Raw genomic sequence first — 23,399 nt, forward strand, 5'->3', positions numbered from 1 at the left:
GTCACTCCACTGTTACACTAGCATAACATTTTCAATTTCCATAGAATTACAGAACACATACTAGAGCCATGGAGTGATGAATCAGGCCTTTAAGTACTTTACAGTTCTTCCAAGGAAGGCAACTAATGCTTAAACATGTATCTTACAGGGCTCCACACTGCTTGAGCTGAAAGATTAAGAGATAGAACAAGCTAATATTTTAAAAGTCTCATACTTTTAACCAGAGGCTAATGGGAGGCTAGTTGCAGAGTGTGAAGAATACGTGGATGGGGGTGGCTGTTGTTACTTCTGCATCATAGGTGGCAAATTACTGGACGTACAATTGCCCTGCCAGCTGGCAGACTGCAGACCAAATCCTTGCCTGAAGAGGTATGCAACTCGGGGGCTGAAATGTTGTAGTACTTACCCTCTGACAAAGGAAGAAGGATGGTCTTGTGCTTAAGGTGCTGGATTAGGACTCAAGTCTCAGTTTGGCACAGGCCCCTGCTTGTGTCATCCTGAATGAATCATTTAAATCTCTCTGTTTTGTTATTTCTGTTTGATAAATGGGGAGTAATATTTAACTCTTGCCCAGGAAGATAAATAATCATTTGAGGGATGCACTATGGCACACAGCAGCACTGGAGGAGATAAACCTAAAAATACCCAAGTAACATTTAGTATTTGTATTTGTACAAACGATAGATGCCAGAATGATGCTCAGATAATGTAAATTGGACAGTCTTTGAGCATGAATGGGATATGAAACCTCTTCCCCCTTTCCTTCAACAAATCCACAAAGAAAATTCTACCTGGTTGTAAACAAAAATGCCCTTCAACCTCTCAGTGAAAACAAGGCAGGACAGCAGAAAGAAATGCTGAAACATGATTTATTAAAACCGTTTTGTAAAACCTCAGGAATATTTCACAAAGAAAGGTAGATAGCTTGTAATTGTGTCTGATTTGTTGTGCGTGAGACCAGAGCCCATGTGTTGGGTCCAAAGCATCAAGCAGATCTTTGGTAAAGAGGCTGCAAGTTCAGTGTGGCTATCAGGTACTGAAACTGGATTAGAAGATTAGAACTCTCTTTGGCACATCTGTTACATTTACTGCATCATGTCAGTCTTCTGCTTGAGTCTTTTAGCCCTCCATCTCCCATGTGTTACACCATGAATATTTATTTGCACCGCTGGAAGCATTTCAATTCACCCAAAATGCTTGTAATATTGTCAACAATATTTTCTTCACCTAAGTTAGAATCCATAATACAAGAAAGAGGAAATATGGCAATCATAGAATAGGACAAATGAACAAACCACAGCAAGAACACCTTTAAATAGGAGGAAAAAAGTCAAAAGACATACATCCATGTGGGTTATTGCTCAGGAATGCTGTCATGTTAACAGGTTTACATTTTGCACTATCAGAATGGGTCAATGTATTTGTCAACACACTGCATGTAAAATGGCAAAAATAATTTGGCAGAAATGAGCATTGTACATGGGATACAAGTCCTGAATGTAACAATCAGCCTGGATATTGTCAGCCAATAGGATTCCCTGAAGAGAACACCACTCTTGCCATTGTTTTCTGGATTTAAGAAGGTTGTTGTGTTTTTTTTCAAAGCAGAGTATTGTATGCAACAGTTATAGGGTGTGTGCACAGGAAAGGAACAAACCTGAAAAGAACAGAGATATTTTTCTCAGGCTGCTACATAGTTTTAGGTAAGATATTGATGTAGACTAAGAGTCTACAGGGAAGGGATCTGCCAATGGTGCAGACATGACATCAAGGAGAGAGTTTAGAAAATGAACAATCTATTAAACTAGAAAGTGCGACAAAACCTGAGTTTCAAAGAATACCAAATGCCTCCATGGATATGGTAGTTCAAGGAGAAGCTCATAGTCTATCCCTTAGCTACACAGGACATTTCCCGCCCCACCCGTAAATCATGGACAATGCTCCCCTGTTCAGAAGATTATAGGAATTAAATCTAGAAATAATCACTCTTCTTACCAATGCTAGGAAGAACTGCCATTCAGGTGCACCAGCAAAAACAAGACCTGAGACTACAGTTTGGATTAAAAAAAAATAAAAATGGTGCCATTTTTCTCCTTTCTCCCTGCTCATGCTTCAATTTCTGAAATCTTCTCGCAGCACATGTTTGGTGTTTCTATTTGCAGAAACTTGAAACCACAATAGAAGTCACTCTTGCAGGCTGTGATAAAAGCCCTCATGCACTAGAACTCAAAGACTGCCTCCTTTTCCTCCCCCAAAACAAGTGAAGCTGCATCAACATTCAAGAATTTTTGCAGAATTGTTCTCTGGAAAATATAACAGACAAAAATCCCCTTTAAGAGCAAAACCCAGAAAAAAGTTCTAGTATGATGTAATCTTTTCACTGTTGCATCTTTGAGCACCATCTTCCTTGTCAAGCCAGTAGAGCGAGCTGATCCTCCTCATTTTAATTTGTTCCTTATAAATTTAGCTTTCCAACCTCAAATCCCTCATCTTCTCTTCTTTACTGGTTGTTGCATCCTGGGGCTGCGGAGGAGGTGCCTGCCTGTTTCAGTTTCTTGCGGCGTTTGTTGAGGAGGCGGTTGCTGGACACTTTCAAGTCTTTGATTTTCACTTGATCATAGTCCACTCTCATGGTAGCCAAAGCACTAGTCATCTCCTCCTGAAATCAAAGGAGAGAATGGTGAATCCCCTAGAGCAGCAGTTCCCAATCTGTGGTACATGTACCACCAGTGGTATACAGACAACCTGTCAGTGGTATGCGTTAACAGATTTATTATAATTACAGGACAAAAATTTACTGGTGGTACTGAAGGTTGAACTGAAAAATGTGCTGGTGGTACTTAAGGTTGTATCATTTTAAATTGGTGGTGCGCAATCTCTCAGAGTTTGGAAACTGCTGCCCTAGAAGCATAAGCAAAACAGACAGTCCATAGCACCTTCAAGAGACAATTTTACAAAATGGAAGACTTGGTTGTACTGCAGCCAGTAACAGCTTAGGCCAGGGGTGGGCAATTATTTGGGCTGAAAGGCCACTTAGGAAGTTTGGGCAAACTGTTGCAGGCCAAGTCAGCAGCCCCCTTCTCAACAACTCACCAAAACTTCCCTAAGTGCTGCACCCCCCCGCAGGCAGGGCGTGCTCAGCCAGGTGGATGGGAAGGGGCTGTGGGCAGGTGGGGAGTGGCACCCAGGAGTGAAATGGCCAGGCAGGCTTAGGGCTGGAGCTGGGATCAAGATTGCAGACCAGTGCCGGCATGCAGCCAGGGCTGGGGCACGGGCTGTGATCTGCTCCCCACACGATGGATCCTGACTGGCCCGAACCGGGAGGGGGACTGAGTATATGTCCATGACCTGAACCCCACTCCTCTGCCCCTGCACAGGCATGCGTGGGCAGCCCCAGTACAGCGCAGCTGTGGAGCAGCGTGGCCCAGCCCCACTGGATTGTGACCAGCTTAGGCTGCTCTAAGCTGCTGGGAGCTGCTGTTCTGCAGTTGCGTTGTATTGGGTTGCCACTGCGCACCTGGTATTGGGGCACAGGAAGCAGGGGCCTGGTCATAAGTGTATGCTCTGCCCCCCTCGCAGGTCAGACTGGGTCAGTCATGATCTGTTATGAAGGGAGTGGATTGCGGCTCTGTCCTGGGCCCCGACCCTGCAATATCACTGCTCTGTGATCCTGATCTCCTGGGCCAGTCTCCATGCAGACCCTTCCTGCCCACTCCATTGGGCGCCCCCAGCTGTGGGTGCCCAACAGACAGGCTGGGGTGCCTGGGCAGCAGGGCCACGTCCAGCAGCAGCGGTAACACTGGCAGTGGAAGCTGGAAGGTGCCACCGGTGCTGGGGCTGCTGGGAAGCGGAGTCCACTACCTAATCCCAGGGAGCATCGGGATTGGCTGCATGCATCATGGCCAGGGCTGCCTCCCAAGTCTGGGCCAGGTGGGGCTGATTTACCTGCCATGGGCCAAATAAAATCTGTTGGTTGGCCGAATCCAGCCCACAGGCCATATTTTTCCAACCCTGGTTTAGGCCTTTCTGTTGCCTAGGCTGACACTAATGCTTGGTCTATAAAGTGGAATTATGCAGGAGCAACCACTTGAAAACAACTCCATTCACTGACAATCTTATCCAGAATAAAAATGTTTTACCCCAGTTTAGTTCAATCCCCCTTTAAAGTAGATTAAATTAAACTGGATGCACACCTCATTGGCATCATCTGACCTCATCAGTCTTTCCTGCCTTAGAGCAGGGAGGCTGGACCTGATGATCTCATGAGGTCTGTTCCAGCCCCTAACACCTATGAACCTATGAACAGGAATGTCAGGCTAGTAGGCAATAAATTAGAGCCTATCCAAGGAGTCTGAATGAAGTATGTGAAAACAAATGTAAGAGATATGAAACTGACAACTTGTAAACAAAAACTTCTCCAATCCTTTTACTCTTGATAGATGAAGCAACATGACTTACTCTAAATAGGAGCAGAAGTGTCAAAGAAGAGAAAGGTATCTACATTACCCTCTCAAATCTCATTTGGTAAAGAAACCCTTATTATAACAATGGTTCATTCACTGACCTTCACTTCATCCCAGTGGTCTTTATCCTCTTGCAGAACTCGTGCAGTATGAAGAGGGGTTGGTGGCACCATCATTGATTGCTAAGAAAGCAGAAGAAAAGAAGCATTTGACAGAATTTCTCTTACCCCTTATCCTACCACCTCATCATTTGTTCTTATTAAGCACATTATGGTTTTGAGTGCTTTGTGTGTTTAACAACTATCATTCAGTAAGTGTCCTGCTTAATTTTTCTTCTAGCATCTGTGCTGGAGGTAGTCTCTTGCACATACATTACCTTAGATTACAATCTTATCATATCTTTAACAAAAGAAAGGTATAGCAAAGTTGGTCTACTTGGGAAAACTATTGCTAAATAAGTTATGGTTGGAGTTTAGAGCACAATAGCTATTCTGCACTACCTTTTCATGTGGACACTCCCAGAGTGCTTTTTGTGGTTTAGCTTGAACGTCTTCCAAAATAAATTAAGAAACATACTCTGATTGCAGCAGTAGAGGGGAGCTACTGCAGAATATCTATTATGAGCTGTAAAGACTGTCCCTAGTACTCAAACAGGGAGAACTGCCAGGAAACTTAGGGCATTTTTACACGTGCCAGGTACTGTAATTAGTGAGTTGCAGTAATTAAAAGTGCCCATGTGTCATGTGAATCAGCATCACCATGCATCTCCACGCTGAAAAAATGTCGGTGGGGCACTTTGAAATAAAATATGTTCCGTGAGAGTCAATTTTCATGCTCCAGCAGGCTTGATTAATCGAATCTACGCTGACACACTGGATTTCCAGTGTGTTGGAGCAGACTCCATGCACATGTGTAGGAGCCCTTACGTATGGGTAAACTGGTCATGGAAATGTCCATTCTGGACACAGGACTACAATTGGATTAAATTATATTCCCAGCTCTGCCTATTACTTGGAGTGTGATGCTTGGCAAATCACTAGCATCCTTTGCATACTTCTACTTATCTAAAAGTATAACAGGAACCTGACGAAGAAAAGTTTTAAGACTAATTAACATCCAAAAAAACCCCAATTTGAGATCCTCGGGTGAAGCAGGCTACAAAGGGTAATGTGCAATATTATTCAGAGCAAGTACAGATTCTGTACCCTGGAATTGTTCAGAAAATCTATGTTGCTAGAAATGATATTTAAGCTAAGACATGAAACTTAGGTCCACAATTACTAGTCATTAAAAGTCTAATAGATCTTTTTGGTAAAGCAGGATCTTTGACTCAATTTTCTGGATAAATTCTACTGGAGTAATGATATTCTCTGCCTGACTGCCACCTAAACTGCAGCCTCAGTTGGATTTTGTATCCTTTGCTTCCTGTCCAAAACTGCTGTGTAGCACTACTGCATTCCCTTCCAAAGAGAGCTGCATTCCAAAAAAGAGTGAAAAGACCCTTTTGTTTGTAGGTGTTACTTTTTACTAATTATAATATGGTAGTGCCAGCTGAAAGCATTATTACTCATGGTGCTGTGACACATGGAAAAGGCAGAAACTACAGAGAGGGTATCTTCCGGACAAGGACTGCAGCTGATCAAGGCATGATTTGTCAAGGGTGGGAGAATGGAAAAATGGCACTTTTTGTAGCTCCCCTGAGCAGGTGTCAAGGATGTGTGCCCTTTCTTCTGTGAGCTACTACTTGCCTACTGCAGCTTGCCTGACAACTGACTGAGGTACTACATGTTCCTCTATCCAAGGTCTACAGTGACAGTGCCATCATTGATACTCTCAACTCAGAGGGACTCTAGGGGTATGTATTTCTGACTTGAAAGCCTGAGCAAGATGCTAGGGCATGTGTTCAGGGTTGGGACAAGCCATCTTCATCACAAATTTGTGAGCCCATGTGTGAGAGGTTCATTTCTTAGTGGTATACCTGTACTCTGAATGGCTACTTCATGTTATTTTCTATTTTAGCCTTCACAGAATCAAAAGAAAGTAGGGCTGGATCAGGGCCATCTAATCAAATCCCCTGCTCAGAGCAAGATTATCGCTATCTAAACCGTCCTAGACAAGTGTTTGTCTAACTTGCTCTTAAAGGACTTCCAAGGATGGAAATTCCACAGCTTCTCTCAGTAAACTTTCCAAAGCTTAACCACCCTTGTAGTTAGAAAATTCTTCATAATATTCTACCTAAATTTACCTTGTTGCAGCTAAGGCTCATTACTTCTTGTCCCATCCACTGCGGCAACAGATGGTTTACCACTACCTTCTTTATAACCACTTTTCAGGTATCTGAAGGCTGTTATCAAATCCCTCCCCCTCAGTCTTTTCATCATATTAAGTAATCCTAGTTTTTGGAAGGAATGTTTCCAAGAGCTATAATAATTTTTGTTGGTCCCTAATGAACTCTTTCATATTTGTCCATGTCTTCTTTTGAAATGAAGTGCCAAAACTGGACATAATACTCCAGGTGAGGAATTGCTAGTGCTGAATAGTGGAAATATCATTTCCCTTACCTTGCAAGCAACACTCATTAATGCAATCCAGTATATGCAGTTAACTTTATTTTATTTTTTGCAACAAAAGCAGACTGTTGACTCATATTCAAGTTGAGTCTGCTTTAATACTCAGGTCCCTTTCTTCAGTACTACAGCCTAAATAGTCATTTCCCAATTTGTATTTGTACATCTGATTGTTCTGTCCTAAGTATGGGACTTTGAACTTGTCTTAACTGAATTTCATTTGATTAATGTCTCCCCCTTGTAGAGAGGGAAAAATGTATTTTTAAGTGTTATCCCTGGAATTACTAACTCTTTTTCTTTCCTTCCTCATCCTTCTTAGAACAATTGGTTAACAACATACATGCCAATTAGCAAATGCTGGAGAGAGTGCTTGAGAGTGACATCCCAGTCTGGCTCTTTGGTGCAACAGGGGTCTTTGGAGCATAGCAGCACAAGGACTTTGCTTCTAACCTCTTACTTTTTAATTGGTTATCTGCATATTTAAAGTTTAATGCACCACTAAAGGTGCTAACCCTTTTAGCTATTTATCAGGCATTTCTTCTGCGCAATTTAGTGCTTGCTTACACCAAGGACACCTCTTTTTCTTTTTCTTAAGATTTAAACTTAAGCTATGTACATTTATCACTGTTTTAAACTAATTTTAATTTATTTATTTTGCATGATGAATAATATTTGTATTTGAAGAAAAGCATTAGAGACAACTTACTACGGTTCCAGAATTCTGAGTGCTACTGCTGTCATGATTCAGTGTATCCTTAGGCAAGTCATTTAGCTTCTTTATACCTCAGTTTCCACAGCTGTAAACTGGGGGCACCTGTCTACTTCAAAGTTGTTCTAAGAAGCTACATTCCTTCATGTCTGTAAGGGCTCTGAGCTCTTCAAATAAAATGCACTGCAGAAAATGAGGATTATTAGTTATGCTGCTGTTCGTGTTTCTTCCTTCTAAGATGAAAATGGACAGGAAATCCCTGGGGAAGAGTATATTCTGTAGGGTACACGCTCTTTTGGATTTGTCTTCAGGGGAGTAAGAAAGAAGATACACTCCATGTTAGGCATGAATGTGGAAAATTCAAGGTACTATTTCCAGTAACACCTACAGAGCAGAGATGATATCCTGAAGCTTAAGTCAGATAGCTAGTACCTTGGACCCCTAGTAGGAGCATTTTCCTGCTTGAGATAGTAAATGAAAAAGGGATATTCTCAAAAAACCCCAAGTCACAAAGCAAGTCTCAAAATGGATCTATCAATGGCATCATATACAGCAGCCTCTGGTGTTCCTTCCACTGGACACTGCATAAATCCTTGTCTCTGCCTCCCTGGGCATTTTCAGATCTATGCAAGGGTGAGAATTTCCTCAAAGCATGCCTCTCTGTATTCAAATAATGCAGCTAATCATGATGATTCCTGGCACTTCTAATAATAGCTCTCCATAAACCTTACAATGATGAAAAAGCATGGCTTCTTTTTTTGTGTGAGATGGGAGGAGGGTGTGTGCATGCTCTAGTCAGCAGCAATTTCTAGCTGAGAGTAGGTAGGGATATTTTTGGCTCTTGCTCACAAGAACAGCAAATTGTGTCTCACAGTTTGTCCTCCAGTATCACAATGAGGAACTCTTTGCAGTAGGTATCATTTTACAAAGTGAACACCAGCAGAACTTTTGCTAATTAGTAACTAAAAACAATCCCACAATGCTCTGCCTTGCTGCGTTAGGCAGAGCAGCAATGCATGTAAGAACCCACCCTTCTCTTTTGAAAAAAAAAATCAAGTGGGACTCACATTAATCCAGGGATGGTTTGTAAACTGAGAAATTGTCATCCTCTCAGTTGGGTCTGTTTTCAGCAAGAGACGGATCATCTGCTTGGCTGAAAAATAAGGACCGAGATGACATGCTGTAATCAACTATTGGGTTTCAATATTGCTTGAGAGCAAGAAACATGTCTTAAGAGAAGTTCAGTACTCAAAACACCTACTTGTGGCTGTTCTCACATTGAGAAGCTGTGTACATGCAATTGTGTGGGAAGGTATGATGTATATACACAGGGTCCTATTTAAAGATGTAGAAACTAAGAAAAAAATAAGGGAAAGAAAGAAGTAGTATGAAAGGGAGGCAAAAAGGTTTGGGATTTTATCTATCAGTCTACACTGTGAAACTGGCCTGTGGCTGACAAAGGGTACCAGCAGCCAGCTGCTGAAAAAAGTGCATCTTCATTACTGTCCAATGCAATGTTTTCCATAGCACTCCATCACTCCAGTATCTAAATCCCTAACTATGTTACACATACCAGACAAAAGTGTTTTCAGCACTGTTGGAATCTCAGCCACATTTTTGGTAATGGGGATACAATCAGTTCTGTCCCATCCTTACTATTTTTTATTTTCATTTGTAGTATTGTAGCCCCTGGGAGTCCCCCCTCAAGGAGCAGGTCTCTATTCTGCTACATGTTGGGGAAACAGAACAAAAGGAAAGCCCCTGACCCAAGGATCTTATAATCCAAGAGGAAGACAAGATACAGAAAAAGGATACAGAAAATGGATACTGGGGAGTTAGAAAAGAACAGTGAGCATGTTGTTAGTAGTTGCTGTACCTCAATAGCTTAACTGTTGTCAAGATTTTTGCAGGCATCATGGCAAAGAAGTTTTAAGAAGACGTTGAAGGAGGATTAAGAGGTAACTCTGTGTACATTTAAAAGGAGGGTCTCCCAAGCATGAAGAAAAGCATAAGAGGAAAACAGAGGAACTTTTCAAAAACCGTTCAAGAAGGCAAGAGAGGCTGGTATCCTGGGCTGACTGAAGATAGGATTCAAACTGTAGCTACTGAATGAGGCATGATAGAGAAGGAGAAGTAAAACAGGGACAGAACGCAAAGGTGAAGACAAACTGCTTTTCTTTGATATGATACGAGATGGATAAGCCAGTGGACACAGGTATGGAAACACGCTTAGAGCAATGGACTAGGAAAATTGTTTTCTACAGTGACATTTTGGATAGTTATTAGCAGGGAATTTGTTACAAGCAAAGGAAAGAATGATGCAGTAATTGAACTGCAACGTGATGACAGCCTGGATAGGAAGAGCTATTTGTGTGGGTGGTTGGAAATGCCATATCTTAGGCATACTCTGCTGAAAGAAATTTAAAGGCTCAGATGCAAGAACTGAGAGAAGGTTCCAAGCCAGAGATGATGCCCAGGTTATGGGTTTATGTGTTAGGCAAGCTAGGGATACTGAATGCACTGATTAAGAAAAGAGGTAGGAGAAAGGGCTGTGGTAGTGATGGAGGAGGGTAAGGGAAGATAAAGAGGTCTGTTTTATTCATGCTGAGATGGAAGCAATGGCCAGACATCTGCAAGAAGATGTTGAGAGAGACAGGCTGAGATTTTAGTTTGAACAAAATGACGCAGGTCTTCAGTGGAGAGGTCTGCCAGCCTGTGAGTTATTATAGAAATGGCAGCTGAATCTGCAGGTGAAATTATCTAGAGATAAGACATAAAAAGGATTATATATAACAAAACATAAAGAGGGTAAACCAAGGACAGAGCCCTAGAGAACCCCCACAGAAAGATGAAGGAGTAAAAGGAGGATCTGCCAAAGGACACATTGCAGGAACAGAGGGAAGAGGAGAATCAAGAGAGAATGGAGCTATGGGAGAGAAGAATGGATAAGACTTCAAGAAGAGATAGCTAACTGTGTCAAAGACAGCTGATGGATCAAGGAGGATATAGTTAAACTGCATTCAACATTCTGTCACTGGGACTTTCTTATTGTAGATAAGCAGAATAGGTTCAAATTCATCTTCAGTCACATCTACACACAACTGGCAGGGAGACCACGGAGTGGGGCATGTGCCCTCCCTTGAGACTGGCCCCCAACTCAGCACTGCTCAGGATGGGGCAATTTTTTTGCTGTGCAGGCCAGCGGCGTGTTGGGGGGATGGGGGGCACTAAGCCACAGCACAGAAGTATAGGAGTGGATATGGGGCTTTTGGCCCGCTCCCAGGCCTTCCCACAAATTCTGCCCCCACAGACTCAGGAGGCACCAGTCACCCCTGGTCACATCCATATGAAAAACAAAAGTGCTATAAATAAATTCTCCTTCTCCACCTTTCCTTAGATTTTAATAACTGCTGTGCTGGGAGAGAATATGAACAAGTCTCAAGGGAGAATGAATATTCACCCAAGAACACACACTTCAAGTTAATATGCAGTGGTCATCTCTACAAGCTGACCCATGAAATTATATAAAGAATAGCAATACTGTATATTCCAGTGCAGTGATGATACCCTCCTATCACTCAGTAAGAGAAACTTTTAAAGGATGTTAAAACTCTGTAATTGCTTTCTACTAATAAAAGACCTATTAAAAAAAGAGCTACAATCAAGAAGTGACCAAACTTTCTTTGTGATATTTTGGCAAGTGAGACTAGATGAATAAGACATTGTCACATTCATGGGTAATAGGAAGCTGTTTCTTCTAGGCCACTGGTTTGAATTCATCCAGATCACCACTGAACAGTAGTGAATGCTGGTATTAGCTGATGGAAAATAAATTGCTGATTCAGCTTAATTCCCACATAACAAAATCAATCAGATAAATTTGGCGGCCTGTTCAGAAGTTTCAACAAGGAGACCAACACCACCCATTCATGGGCCACACCTGCTCTGCAGAGTAAGGGCTTTTGTTTCTAGGGCTGTTAACTTAGCACTTTCATCAGCACTAACTGCATTTTGAATAAATGTTTCCTGTGATTAATTATCTTCCATGTGCTCAAGAAATGGGTCAGTTTGTGACTATCATGGTATTGTTTCAACAAAAGCTTGGTTAAAAAAAGCCACACAGAAAAAAATATGAAAGACTCTTCAGAAACAACCTAATGAGGTCACTTCTCCTCAGTACCCATTGCACGTATGCTTCAGGTTCTTACCTTCTTCCGATACTTCAGACCACTCTGGATTGGGAAATCCATACTGCCCCATCCGAATTCTCCGCTTCATTCCTGGGGAAATGGCCTGTCCAGTGTTAGAGTAGAAGGGAGGAAACCCACACAAGCTACAAGAGAAATGTATTGAACAGCTTTTGTTAAGTGAGACATCCTCTCATTCTTCTGCCTCTAAAATCACATACAGCCTTTTATTCTTCTGATGAAGGAACACGTAAAGCTCCAGCAGCTAATCCATTATACAACACACATTTCATGAGAGTTCCCCATGCACTTGTGGAATCTGGGATAGAAATAGGGTAGGACATAAGAGAAGAATCTAACAGTTGGTCCCTTCTCTGTTCAACCACTCCCCTCTCTCATACTTACAGAATGTATGTGATGACACCAAGGGACCACATGTCACATGATTTGTCATATTTCTCAGGGCCAAGAACTTCTGGGGCTGCAGGAGAAAAACAGAAACTAATAAGTGCAATAGATTTCCCTTACTACCACCACACAGCAAGAAACTCAATTCTAAAGTCACAACAAATATTTAATACATAAAAAAATTAAGCAACTGCTCTCACTGGGTGACTCCTATAAACAAACTGCTCAGTCTTCTCTACATAGTCCTAATGCCCGGGAGTAAGGTTGACAGACTACAATCTCCACTGGCTCAGCAGAGATCCAGCTCTAGAAAGGCAAAAGATGTTGCAGCTGATGACTTTATGGTCCTCTCTACACATTACAGCAGGGGTGGGAGAAATACAGCCCGAGGGTGGAATCACCAGGTGATTTCATTTCATTAAATCATTTTGTTCTTGGATTACCAATTCCTCCATTTCCCTACCTTAAACAACAAACAAAAAACCAAACTTTAATTCTTAGGGGAACAATCTCTGTGATCTTCTCATCATCCTGTTATGCAAAGGAAAGCTTTGCAAGAAATTACCCTGAGGGTTATGAAGACAGGATTCAGATTATGGAGCTGAACCTATCAGCCACAGTGAAAATCGTTGTAACCATGTACAATTTACCTTCTCCCCATCCTCCTCACACACATGCACTAGGAAGTCTGTGCAGCTAGAACAGCAGATAGAAGGGCTGGAGTGTGTTGGAGTCAAGCTAGTTTTTGGGCTGGACCCCCCCAGTGATAACTCTAATTTCATCCCTGCCCTATTCAGGCGGAAGAAGAAAGGCAATCTATAGAAAATGGAGATTTTCCAAGGTCCTCAGGCTCACTCCCAGGATTATATGTGTGGATAGGGGCAATTCAGAAGACTTACCAACATAATATGGAGTGTAACAGGGGGTCTGCAGTGCATTCTGTATGGTAGTTTCTTTGGCAAACCCAAAGTCTGTGAGCTTGAGTACTGCGTCTTTTTCTTTGGATGTGTAAAGCAGGTTTTCAGGCTGCAGCAACACCAAGAGAAAAGGATGAGGGAAACATTAGAGAAGGTTTTCCAGAATAAATACTATTGAACTGTAGCTCTAACTTATCCATGCTGCCACCCACTTCAACACTACCCACCATTGCCAAGTCTCTCCCAGTGGATCTGCTGGTAAATATTAGCTTGTACCAGAATTCAGTTCTGCATGGCAGTGTGAAAGGAGCTCTCCATCCTCCTCCTGACTGAATACTGAAAGCACAAAACTGTAGACATTTGAACAGTTGCATTTACAACCTGACCCTCTTAGAGCTGAGCCTGCAATACCTCCAAGTAATGCCACTACTGCAAATAGATATAGTAGGGGCTAAATAGACTCCACACCATATGTACATGACAGCCTAATGCAGAAATGGTTTAAGTGTGTCAAATGTTTATTTCAGATCTGAGGCTGAGACATTATCAGTGATGCTGATGGAGGCTAAATGGTCACTGATGTCCTAAACAGCCTAAAAGATTTCTTGATCTAGTGCAATGATACCTGCTCTTGCAGGCATATGCTCCATGCAGGCCAGACATTTTTGCTTCTCTGGACTGGCCTGAGGTTCTCACCAGCATGTTAAGTCAGGGTCTCAAATTCAAACTTCCTTTCTAGAATGACTTTCTTTAGTTTTGTGCCACAAGTCACCAGGTACTAGCAATACCCAAGAATCAAATACACTCCAGTCCTTCAAGATAATCCTGGTTTTAAATAGTGGTTCTATATAACACACTTAACAAGGACACAATCAACTTTAAAACTATTCAGAAAGAAGTACAATTTCATTTTATTTATGGTACAACACCAAAGTCTTTGTGAAGGAAGGAGCAAATAAATCTTTCTCTCCCCTAGTTTATTCTATGCATTTCATAACATTTTGTAGAACTCACTTCACTTTCCCTGGCCAACAGAGAGGAAGCTGCTTCTTTCTCTTTGGATTCTTTTATTTTTTTAAATAAATATATTATTCTGAAACAACAAAAAGTGGCAGAGACTATAGAAACTTAATGTAATATGATTGCACATTGATACTGTCCCTTTAATAAGTGTCTTATTATCTAGGGGGGTTTATTCATATGGAAACTGATAAACCATTAACTTTGGTACAGGTGGATATTTCTGACCTTAAACCAAGTTGGCATGAACCCTTCCCATGCAGACAGTGAAACAGAATGCTCTGATCACCTTACTGTACTCATAATTTCTATAAAATTATCACTGCTTGTTTATTTTTAGTTTAATCTCTCTTCTCTGCCCAGGCACTTTCAGGCCTCACCTTGACATCTCTATGGGCAATGTTCATTGCATGCAGATACTGGATGGCTGTTCCGATGTCTTTCATTATTTCAGAGGCCTCTATAAATATAATTTTAGAGAAAGGTCACATTAACATTCCCACTGTAGCTCAGAGACATGCTTGGGAATGCTTCTGACTTATAAAGAGCTTGTCTGTATACAAGGTTAGCGTCAAGGCTGGAAGGGCTAATTTTAGGTTTAACAGCTGTGTTTTGGTTTTGCAGGCAACCATACCCCACAATTCCCCAGCTGCTCAACCCTTCTTGTGAGCAGGCACAGTACCCAAACAGTTGAGACTCCTGCTGCTTACGTACTTCTAAATTAGTGCTTTGCTTTGCTCAACAGAACAGAGTAGCACAGGCAGAGCACGAGGATGGAGCAATGCATAAGACTATGGGTAAGGAGAACCTCAATAAGCAACCTGGAGTAGTTTTGGATTGTCCAGCAGAGTTTAACAAGCAATGCAGTGCTAGTTCTGGAGGCGAGAGAAACATTTCATGGTGGGTTATATCTTCATTTCTTATCTGCCTTAACAGCATTTCCTCACATATAAATCAACAACAATTAGCAATTTCACTCTTCAAAGCTATTCTACTGTCTTTTTTGGAATATTTGGAATTTTAGTTTCTGCACTTGATGCACACTCCAGAAGGAAATTTTAGTGGTCAGTGCATTGTCCCCTAGCACCAGCATTTCTGAAGGGGAACACTGTACAGTTCATCTAATTGCAACAATCAGAGGGCTTTTATATAGGAGTTCATTTCAGACAAAAGGACTGGTGTCTTTTCCCTTTGATTTATCTGAAGGTTTACAGTAGTGGAAGTAGTGAGTGGTGATTTCACAGGTGCTGGTTTTGGCAGCAGCCTCCTTTTACTAAGGGTTTTTTTACTGGAATGGCCTAAAGGAACGCATCTTTTGAGTGTTCCCATTTTAATAGGTCCACATAGTCTTAAAACCATAAACCTACAGAAATACCAGCAGGCCAGAAAAATCTGCATTCTCCAGAGACCAGAGTTAGTATGTTTAACTTGGTTCCTTTTCCTTGCACAGATGACAGAATCAGTGAAATGATGCACTTAGCTTTGGTGGGTGTGGGAGAACACAAAGCTCATCCTACTATTACCAGGAGAGCCTAGCTTTTATACACCAACTTGGTAATAAAGGAGAGCGGGCAAGAGCTTTTGTCTGGAGGAGATACATATGTGGCCTGATACAGATTTGGTTTACCTGAGGGCTAAAACTGCTCTGGCAGGCAGCAACAATCAGAGGGAGGAAACGTACACCTTGTTGGAAAGTTGAGATTGAAAAAAAATCCACCGCGCAAGGCTTTACTCTCTCTAAGGCCCTGAGCACTAGTTTGAGAGCTTTCTTCTAGCTGGGGCCAGATTCTACTTTACTACTAGGCAGGCAAGTGGACTTAAGGGTCCAAGTGAAGTTCCATTCCACCCTGCCCCAGTCTCTGAAAACTGTTTATAAAGAAGGTGGATGCATCCTCCTCCCCCTTGCTGCTTTTTTGTGATTCAATCTTGAAAAGGTAAGATTGCAGGATGCTACAAATAGAAATTTTAATGGATTTTCAGGGACTTGAACAGAGTGGAAGTCACACTTAGGCATCTAACTCTCCTTAGATGCCCACTAGTGGAATAGGATCTGGATTTTGGTTGATCTTGGACTGTCCCTCTACAGCAAGAGCATTACTACTAATACCAGAGTGCCTAAATGATTTTGAGAACTGGAAGTATCTGGGAGATTACACACTATGTATATGATGCATAAAATGACATAGCTACCAAGAGAGGGCTATCTATAACCAAAGCACGAGTCTTTCCCTCTGGAGTATTGTGTCTGATACTGCAGTATGGACTGCATCCAGTTCAGGTGCCCCACATGAATTTTCATGCCTCTTAATTGAGTACGGAACTGTGATTTTGGAAACCCGGCCCCTATACCAGCCTCATAAATTATAATGATGTTTTGCAAATCTGGATATAAATTCCACCAACCAACTGATTTTGTGAGGATGGCAATGAAAAACACTAATATTTCACTCTCCAATAAAAATAAGCTCTTTCCAGTTCTGACTGGGCAAGCAGAATTTTTCAGTCAAGTACATTTGTGGCACTGTACAAATAAACAACATTAATGATGCTAAATAGTGACAAGGATGTTCTATTCCAAGCTCTCTCACTGACTCATTGTGGGATTTTACATGTGACAGTCTCTCTTGCTACCTTAGGTATGCCTGTCTATAGAATGTAGATATTAACACCTACCTTCCAACAGTGCATTAAGGTCTTTATGTAAGAGGGACTATATGAAATGCAGTATGTTTGTTATAATCGTTTACTCACAACAGAGTACAACTGACATTACTCAAGGGAAGTCTGGGAACCGAAGTCACAGGCAAATACCAGGGTAAAGATGTTTGGCAGAAGGCCAGAGACTAGAACATCAGAGATGGCTGCAGGATCTTGGTTAAGAAGTTTTCATATAGACTTACCATCTTATACCTGAATCTAGCCAATTCTGGTAGTTCCTCATTCTCACCCCATTTCCTTTAATGCTAATTGTTTCAAAGAGAGGCAAATAGAAATTTAAAACAGTAGGAAACACAAGAAAATTCCTTCTGCAACTAAACACACATTTCCTATTTGTTTTGAGTGGGAAGGGAGAGGAAAAAAAACCTTGCAACTTTGACTTACACTCAGGGCATCCTACCTCTCTCTGTGAAAGCTTGGTCTCCTCGTTCCTGGATCCTATTGAACAGCTCCCCTCCCTCCATGCTGAAACAGAGAAGGCATATAGAACAAACTCAGATGAGCAGGAGAGACCAAATCAGCACCAGAATGGGTATCCTTGTATTTGAATGGGCCTGTGGCTGCCAAGGATCAAGTGAGTGAGGGAATGGCCCTCTCTGTGAACCTTATATGTGCTCCAGTTGGATAGAGGCAGACTAACATCTGTCTTTAAATTAAATAGAATACAGGGTCAAAAGGAGGAGTTTGGAGGCCTGTGGTTTAGGAGACAGCAAGGACCTTCCAAGAAAGCAGAATCACAGACACTAGAGACCTGTCCTATGTTACTATTGGGAGGGCAACAGTGGCAAGTCAGCTGATGATGCAGGAAGACTGGTAGCAATCCTTGTGGTCCTAACATGGTGTAAAAATCCTGTTTAAGGTTTGGAGTTGAAGTACACAGAAAAAAATTAATTCAAGGAACTCATGCTTTCCATGGAGAGAAAACATCACATGTGTGGCACCTAGGAGATAGGAATGATGGGAAAAAATAGGGTAAAAAATGGTGGCTCTGTCAGGACCCTGTCAGGACTACACTAGCCTCAGTGTGGGAGCCAGTATCATATTCCAACAGACAGACATTTGGGGAAAATATGTCACCAATTGTACCCATATGTCTATAATGATACTTGTCTCTGACTGCAGAGGAAGCATAGTTTTGTGGTTGCTCTCCTTGCTCTTCCTTCAAACAAGGCTGGCTGGAGAACTTGTAGGTTTTCCTACAAGTCTTACAGAGAGAGAACAAGGCTCTATACCATTCCATTATGATGAGGAGGCATCTTTTCCCATGATGTATGTTCTCATAAACGTCTAGAATGTGGACAATGTGCAGACACCCTGAAGCTCGCCAGTGATACTCCACCTCCTGTCGGGCTTTTGGGCTGTCATACAGGAGCTGTAAGGAGATAGGAGAATGCAACAAAATCAGTCTAAGCTGTTCTGACTAAATTTTCTGTAATTAACTGCAACTACTTGTTAATTCCTAGGACAGAGATGAGAGCGGTGACCCTCCTTGGTTGCCTTCTGTGGCTCAACTCTCCTTAGCTACTGGCACATACAAAGAGGATACTGTTTTACTATTAGATAATTACGATTAGATCTAATACTATTAGATCTAATCAGCTTCCTGGAAATACAGAGTGGTGCACTGCTCGTTGGGTTTGGAGAGGGGTCATGGAAGGTGGGCGCAAGGACTCTTGGGCGAAGAGTCTTAAACTGTCTGCTCTGCTAGGGACTAACTGTTCTTCACTGCTGTGTAACACATATTGAGAAGCAGTAGTAACAGCTGTTGTGGGAAGAGATTTCTTAGTATAGCACATAGTGGAGCTGGTCAGGTGAGGAGATAATGGGATGCTGCTCACCTGTTGGAGTAAACAAGAACAGAGGGAGGGAGTCTCATTGTGCAGCTGGTATGGCAAGTGAAAGAAGTGAGAGATGGAACAGAGATAACTTGGCTCCCATCCCTCACCTTATACCTCTAATTAAGAATACACACCGTTTTGGGGATCTAAGAGTTAAGCATCAACAGCTAACAACAGTGATCAGAAAGCACTGCTCTACAGTTTATCTATAACGGAGATAACGGATAGTGTGAATTATGAAGGAGGATCCAGGTAACCCTGAAGGAGTTAACCTTCACCTCCCCACCCCCTGATTCCAGCTGTCACAGGTGTACCGCAGGGCCTTAATGCATAGTGAAATTTAAAAATAAAAAGGTACAGCGACTTTGAGTGTGCTCTCTAAATATTATTCAAACCTCAGACATTCCCCAGGTTGCTGTCTAGATGGTTATGCTTCATTCTCTACTGCATGCAGTGGCAGTTTATTTTAAGGCACTAACCCCTTTAGAATGTAGGTTAGAGATTAGCTTTCCAGACCGTCAGGAGCTCTGCACAACAAGAAATACATCTCCTAATAGCAACAGCAACAACAACAATTCCAAGATGTGCAGGCATTTTCTTATATTATCCTTCTACTCATTCATCCACAAATGCACACCTTGACTAAAAAAATGAATGGTGGGAGCCAAATCTAATGTCAGTTATTTGCAAGAAATAACTGTATGCACTGGATACTGGGAGTTCAAGGGCACTTAACTACTTGTTCCCTTCCTCCTTGCAAGCAACCTTTCTGTCCATTTTATCTATTTAGGAATCATGAACTCAGGGACAAGGACTGTCTGGATTGAGTATCTACAGAGCGTCTTGCAAAATGAAGATCTGATCTTGGTTGAGCTTCCTATGTTCCTAAGTATTAATTATAATTGAAAAACAATGCAATTCAATCTACATACAATGCTACCCAGTTCATGGAAAAAAACGGTGGAAAAAATGACCAATCACAATGTCCACTCAGATTAACTATGATAATGTCAAATTAAACATTGTCAATAAACAAGAAAATAACAATTCATTCAAAGGGAAAAATCTAGAAGACTCTGATAAAACCCAGTATAACTGTCTGTATTAGAGCAGGGGTGTCAAGGATATGGCCTACAGGCTGCATATGGCCCACATAGCACATGAAAGGGGTGAAAATTTAAGGGTGGGTCTTACTGCCAAAACTGGGAGCACAGAGACCCCCAAGGATGCATTTCAGTAGGAGAAGGACAAGCAACAGCTGCAAAAACTCCTGCACTGCTGCTGCTGTTCATTCGTCCCCCAGAGGTGGGTTCAAATGTGGCCTATCAGGCTACTCAGAATCCAGATCCAGTGTGGGGACTCCCAGGCAAGTTTTGACACTCCTGGCTTAGAGTGTTGAACTGTGAAGAAACAAATGATGTCCATGATGAGGGTGATGAAGGCAAGGATGCTGAGGTGGATTTACAGAACCAGCAAAAAGGACCATTACAAAAAAACAAACAAAGTGGCGCAGCAAGAAGCAAAGGTGATCTCAATCGAAGAAAATGGAGCAAGAGCTGACTGGAGCAGCTTGGATATGTAACCAGAAAGTTTGAAGAGTGTGTTGGAAATGAAAATTCAGGCCATGAGATTGCAGGCAGGAGAAAGAAAGGAAGACCCAAGAAGATGGAGTGAGAATGACTAATGCAAGACCTGAGGACTTGCAGTGCTTCAGAAGAGATGGCGATGTACAGAAACTTGTGGACAATGACAACTCGAAAAGTAGATTCCACAGAGTGGGAGAGAACCCCAGAAAAAAAGTTTTCAAATAAATAGGCAACAACATAATTGCTACACTATTAGTCCACAGACAACAACATCTCACGCACTCAGTGGGCACATGTGTGCTTCCATGTGCAGAGTTGAACCATAAACTGTGCATGCAGCCAAAAGCTGCAGCTACTTGGCTGTGTGTCATTTAAGCAAAACAAGTGAAATAGCTTTTCTTTTCACTTTTTTCTTCCTTAAAATGGGGATGTTGATAGTTAACTGCCTCAAAAAGGCAGCATTGTGCCTAATCACTTAAGTACCTGACAGTGCTTTGAGATTGCTACATGAAGAGTGCCATGTCCCTTTTTCTTCTGGCTATACCTGCTGTCTTGGGTGCAGGGAGATGGCTGGAAAACAAGTAGATATTGCATCTGCATTACTTAGGGATTCCTTTAGACCAGTGATTCTCAACAAGGGTGCTGTAGCACCCTAGTGTATCATGAAATTGGTGATGTGGGGCGATGCACAATATTAATATTGTTAGGTGTGCAGACACCAACACACGATTCACATGATAAACCCAGAGATTTCAAGTAGGAATCCAAAGTGTCGAAAACATTCTGATTGAGTTCTCTGCAACAGAAGATTTGCTCTATTATTTTTTAGTGAAAAATAGTGAAAATGAAGATTTAGCATTTTTCAAGTGTTGCCTCAAATCTTACAAGCGATGCTTGCTGTTTAAAAAGGTTGATAACCACTAACCCAGACACAAGGGAACCTCCATTGACTAATCAGCTTTCAGGAAGGTTTGTGCAACTAGAGCGGGTAGAAAGCTGCCTCAGAGCAGCTGAAGAGTGGGCTCAGTGTCTTCCAAGGGTGCAACTTTTTAGTTAAATGGCTAGGGATCCTATTGGGCACAGCGGTCTCTAAGGCTCCCCAGCTTTGTTTTAAAGATTCAAAGCCTTCACATGATGCCAGATTCAGTAGCTCAGGAAGACATGAACTGCAACATTCTTTCTGAATTCAGTCTCCCTACACCAGTCCACAATGGACAAAACCATTTCTTCTGTGACCTAAGCTCACCCTTTAAATCCAACTACCCACCACCCTCAATATAGCTTGATTTCCATCACCAACAGTTTTCTGAAAGATGAGACTGATTCAATTTGGATAGAAAGCCCATGAGGAAGTCCAAATGCAGTGGGTTTACTTCTTTCAGTCATCAGTCCATTCAGCCTATTTTTTCTTAACTACCACTATGCTGTAGCTCACTGGGCCTGTCTATGTGCATTTTCCCCCCTGCCTTTCCCAGTCTGGGCTGTTGCCTAAAAGATCTAATTAAAATCTCATTGAACCACATGTGAAATAACAAAGCTGAAACAGCCTCAAGGCTGGCCCACTTTAACTACAACACTTTGTACAGTTTTATAGGGTTTACTCTGCTTTATTGCATAGATATTACTAGATTAGCACCATTATATGGGCCATTTCTGACAACACTACCTCAAGTCAATCTCACCTTTTCTATGCCTCTACTCAAAGGTAACCGCATTACTAAGATTAGCTGTATAAGCCATTACGTATCTTTGTGTTCATATATAGTATGCAGAAGGCTTATTTTTTTATCTCTGTACTAAATAAGTAAGAAACTATTAAATAGAATCCAACCCTCACCTTCTCACAAAGCCTTTGCAAGGTATCTTGACACAAAATGATTGATATACCTTCTCCTTTCCCCACTTCTGGCCAGCAGCCCAGCCCAGTTGTATTCTCTAGTGCCAAACTTGACCATGTAAGTGACGATATGACAACTAGAGGGAGAAGGAGAGAAAGGGGGTACAAAATCAAGATTAGAAGCATGGAGATTTAATTCACATTTCAGGGGGCACTTGATTTACATTTGCTTTTATTGTTTCTGGTAGAAGTGCTATAATTTTTGCTGTTAAACCTAACATGAAAAAAGTCATAATTTTACCTTAGGAGAAGGCCTGAAAAAGCCACTCAATTGTGCCAGGATGGAAGTCTTTGGCAAGTGCAGGGGGCAGAGACAACTTGTTCAGCATCTAGCTCATGTTTTTAAACAATGAGTAAAATGAAGATGCTCATGGGTGCAAAGAAAATGTTCCATATTAGCACATGCTCTAAACAGGGATTGTGTTGTCTGAGTCTGCAGAGACACAGCTCTGAGCACTTCCCGCTGCCAAATAAGACCAGACTGAAATGCAGAAAGGGAGCGGTTTCACAGTTTCTGTTTGGAACTTTGCAGACATCAGTGAAACGGAAGTTTCATGCTGCCATTGGCTCAGAGAAGGAAAGATCACCCCCCCCCCCCCAAAAAAAACCAAAAACAAAAACAAACAAACCCAGAGGCTGGGGGAAGCATAACACTCAAATAGAAGTTAAATCTATTGCATGATCAGCCCCTGAAGGAGCTCTACAGTCATGCCATGACATGTGCATGGCTGTAGAGTGCTATTAAAGTGCTGGTCATGCAACAAATTAACCCTCATCAAATGAGGGACCAGATGAAGGCGCTCCACTTTGGTGTGTCTTAGACAACTTATGTTTTCTAGGCTTAATCTGTCATGTGACTGGGGCTGTCTGCAGGAAGGAATGGAGGATGGGGGAGGGGGAGCAAACTGTGGCTAGGCTTTGCCCAGCCCAAGCTGGATAGGGTTGAGTGGATTGATGCCCCCCTGCCTCACAACCCCCCTGCCTAACCCCTCTCCTCCAGCTCAGACTGGTCAAATCACAGCTGGCAGCTTGCTCCCCCTCCTCCATCATCTCCCCAACCTTCCTGCAGACAGCCATGGAGCTGGGGGG

General features: G+C 42.1%; 1 protein-coding gene across 5 annotated transcripts in view; it reads right to left on the bottom strand.

Moving 5' to 3' along the window:
* Window positions 1-861: 861 nt before the first annotated feature.
* The window catches only part of MAPKAPK3 (mitogen-activated protein kinase-activated protein kinase 3), an 83,129-nt gene continuing 60,591 nt past the window's right edge, over window positions 862-23,399 (bottom strand). For 2 of the 5 annotated variants that reach the window (XM_006023758.2, XM_025204358.1), the window contains exons 3-11: window positions 18,222-18,361; window positions 17,390-17,454; window positions 14,652-14,731; window positions 13,234-13,360; window positions 12,332-12,407; window positions 11,948-12,072; window positions 8,807-8,892; window positions 4,565-4,645; window positions 2,501-2,659 (exon numbers count right to left, since the gene is read on the bottom strand). In XM_006023758.2, coding sequence (XP_006023820.1) covers window positions 2,501-2,659; window positions 4,565-4,645; window positions 8,807-8,892; window positions 11,948-12,072; window positions 12,332-12,407; window positions 13,234-13,360; window positions 14,652-14,731; window positions 17,390-17,454; window positions 18,222-18,361 — 939 coding nt within the window. Of the gene's footprint in view, window positions 2,660-4,564; window positions 4,646-7,736; window positions 7,923-8,806; window positions 8,893-11,947; window positions 12,073-12,331; window positions 12,408-13,233; window positions 13,361-14,651; window positions 14,732-17,389; window positions 17,455-18,221; window positions 18,362-22,250; window positions 22,388-23,399 lie in introns of all 5 variants that reach the window. The other 3 variants (XM_006023759.2, XR_003094104.1, XM_025204359.1) reach the window with 3 other exon arrangements.

The sequence above is a fragment of the Alligator sinensis genome, unplaced genomic scaffold, assembly GCF_000455745.1.
Source record: "Alligator sinensis unplaced genomic scaffold, ASM45574v1 scaffold858_1, whole genome shotgun sequence".
Taxonomy (NCBI): Eukaryota; Metazoa; Chordata; order Crocodylia; family Alligatoridae; genus Alligator; species Alligator sinensis.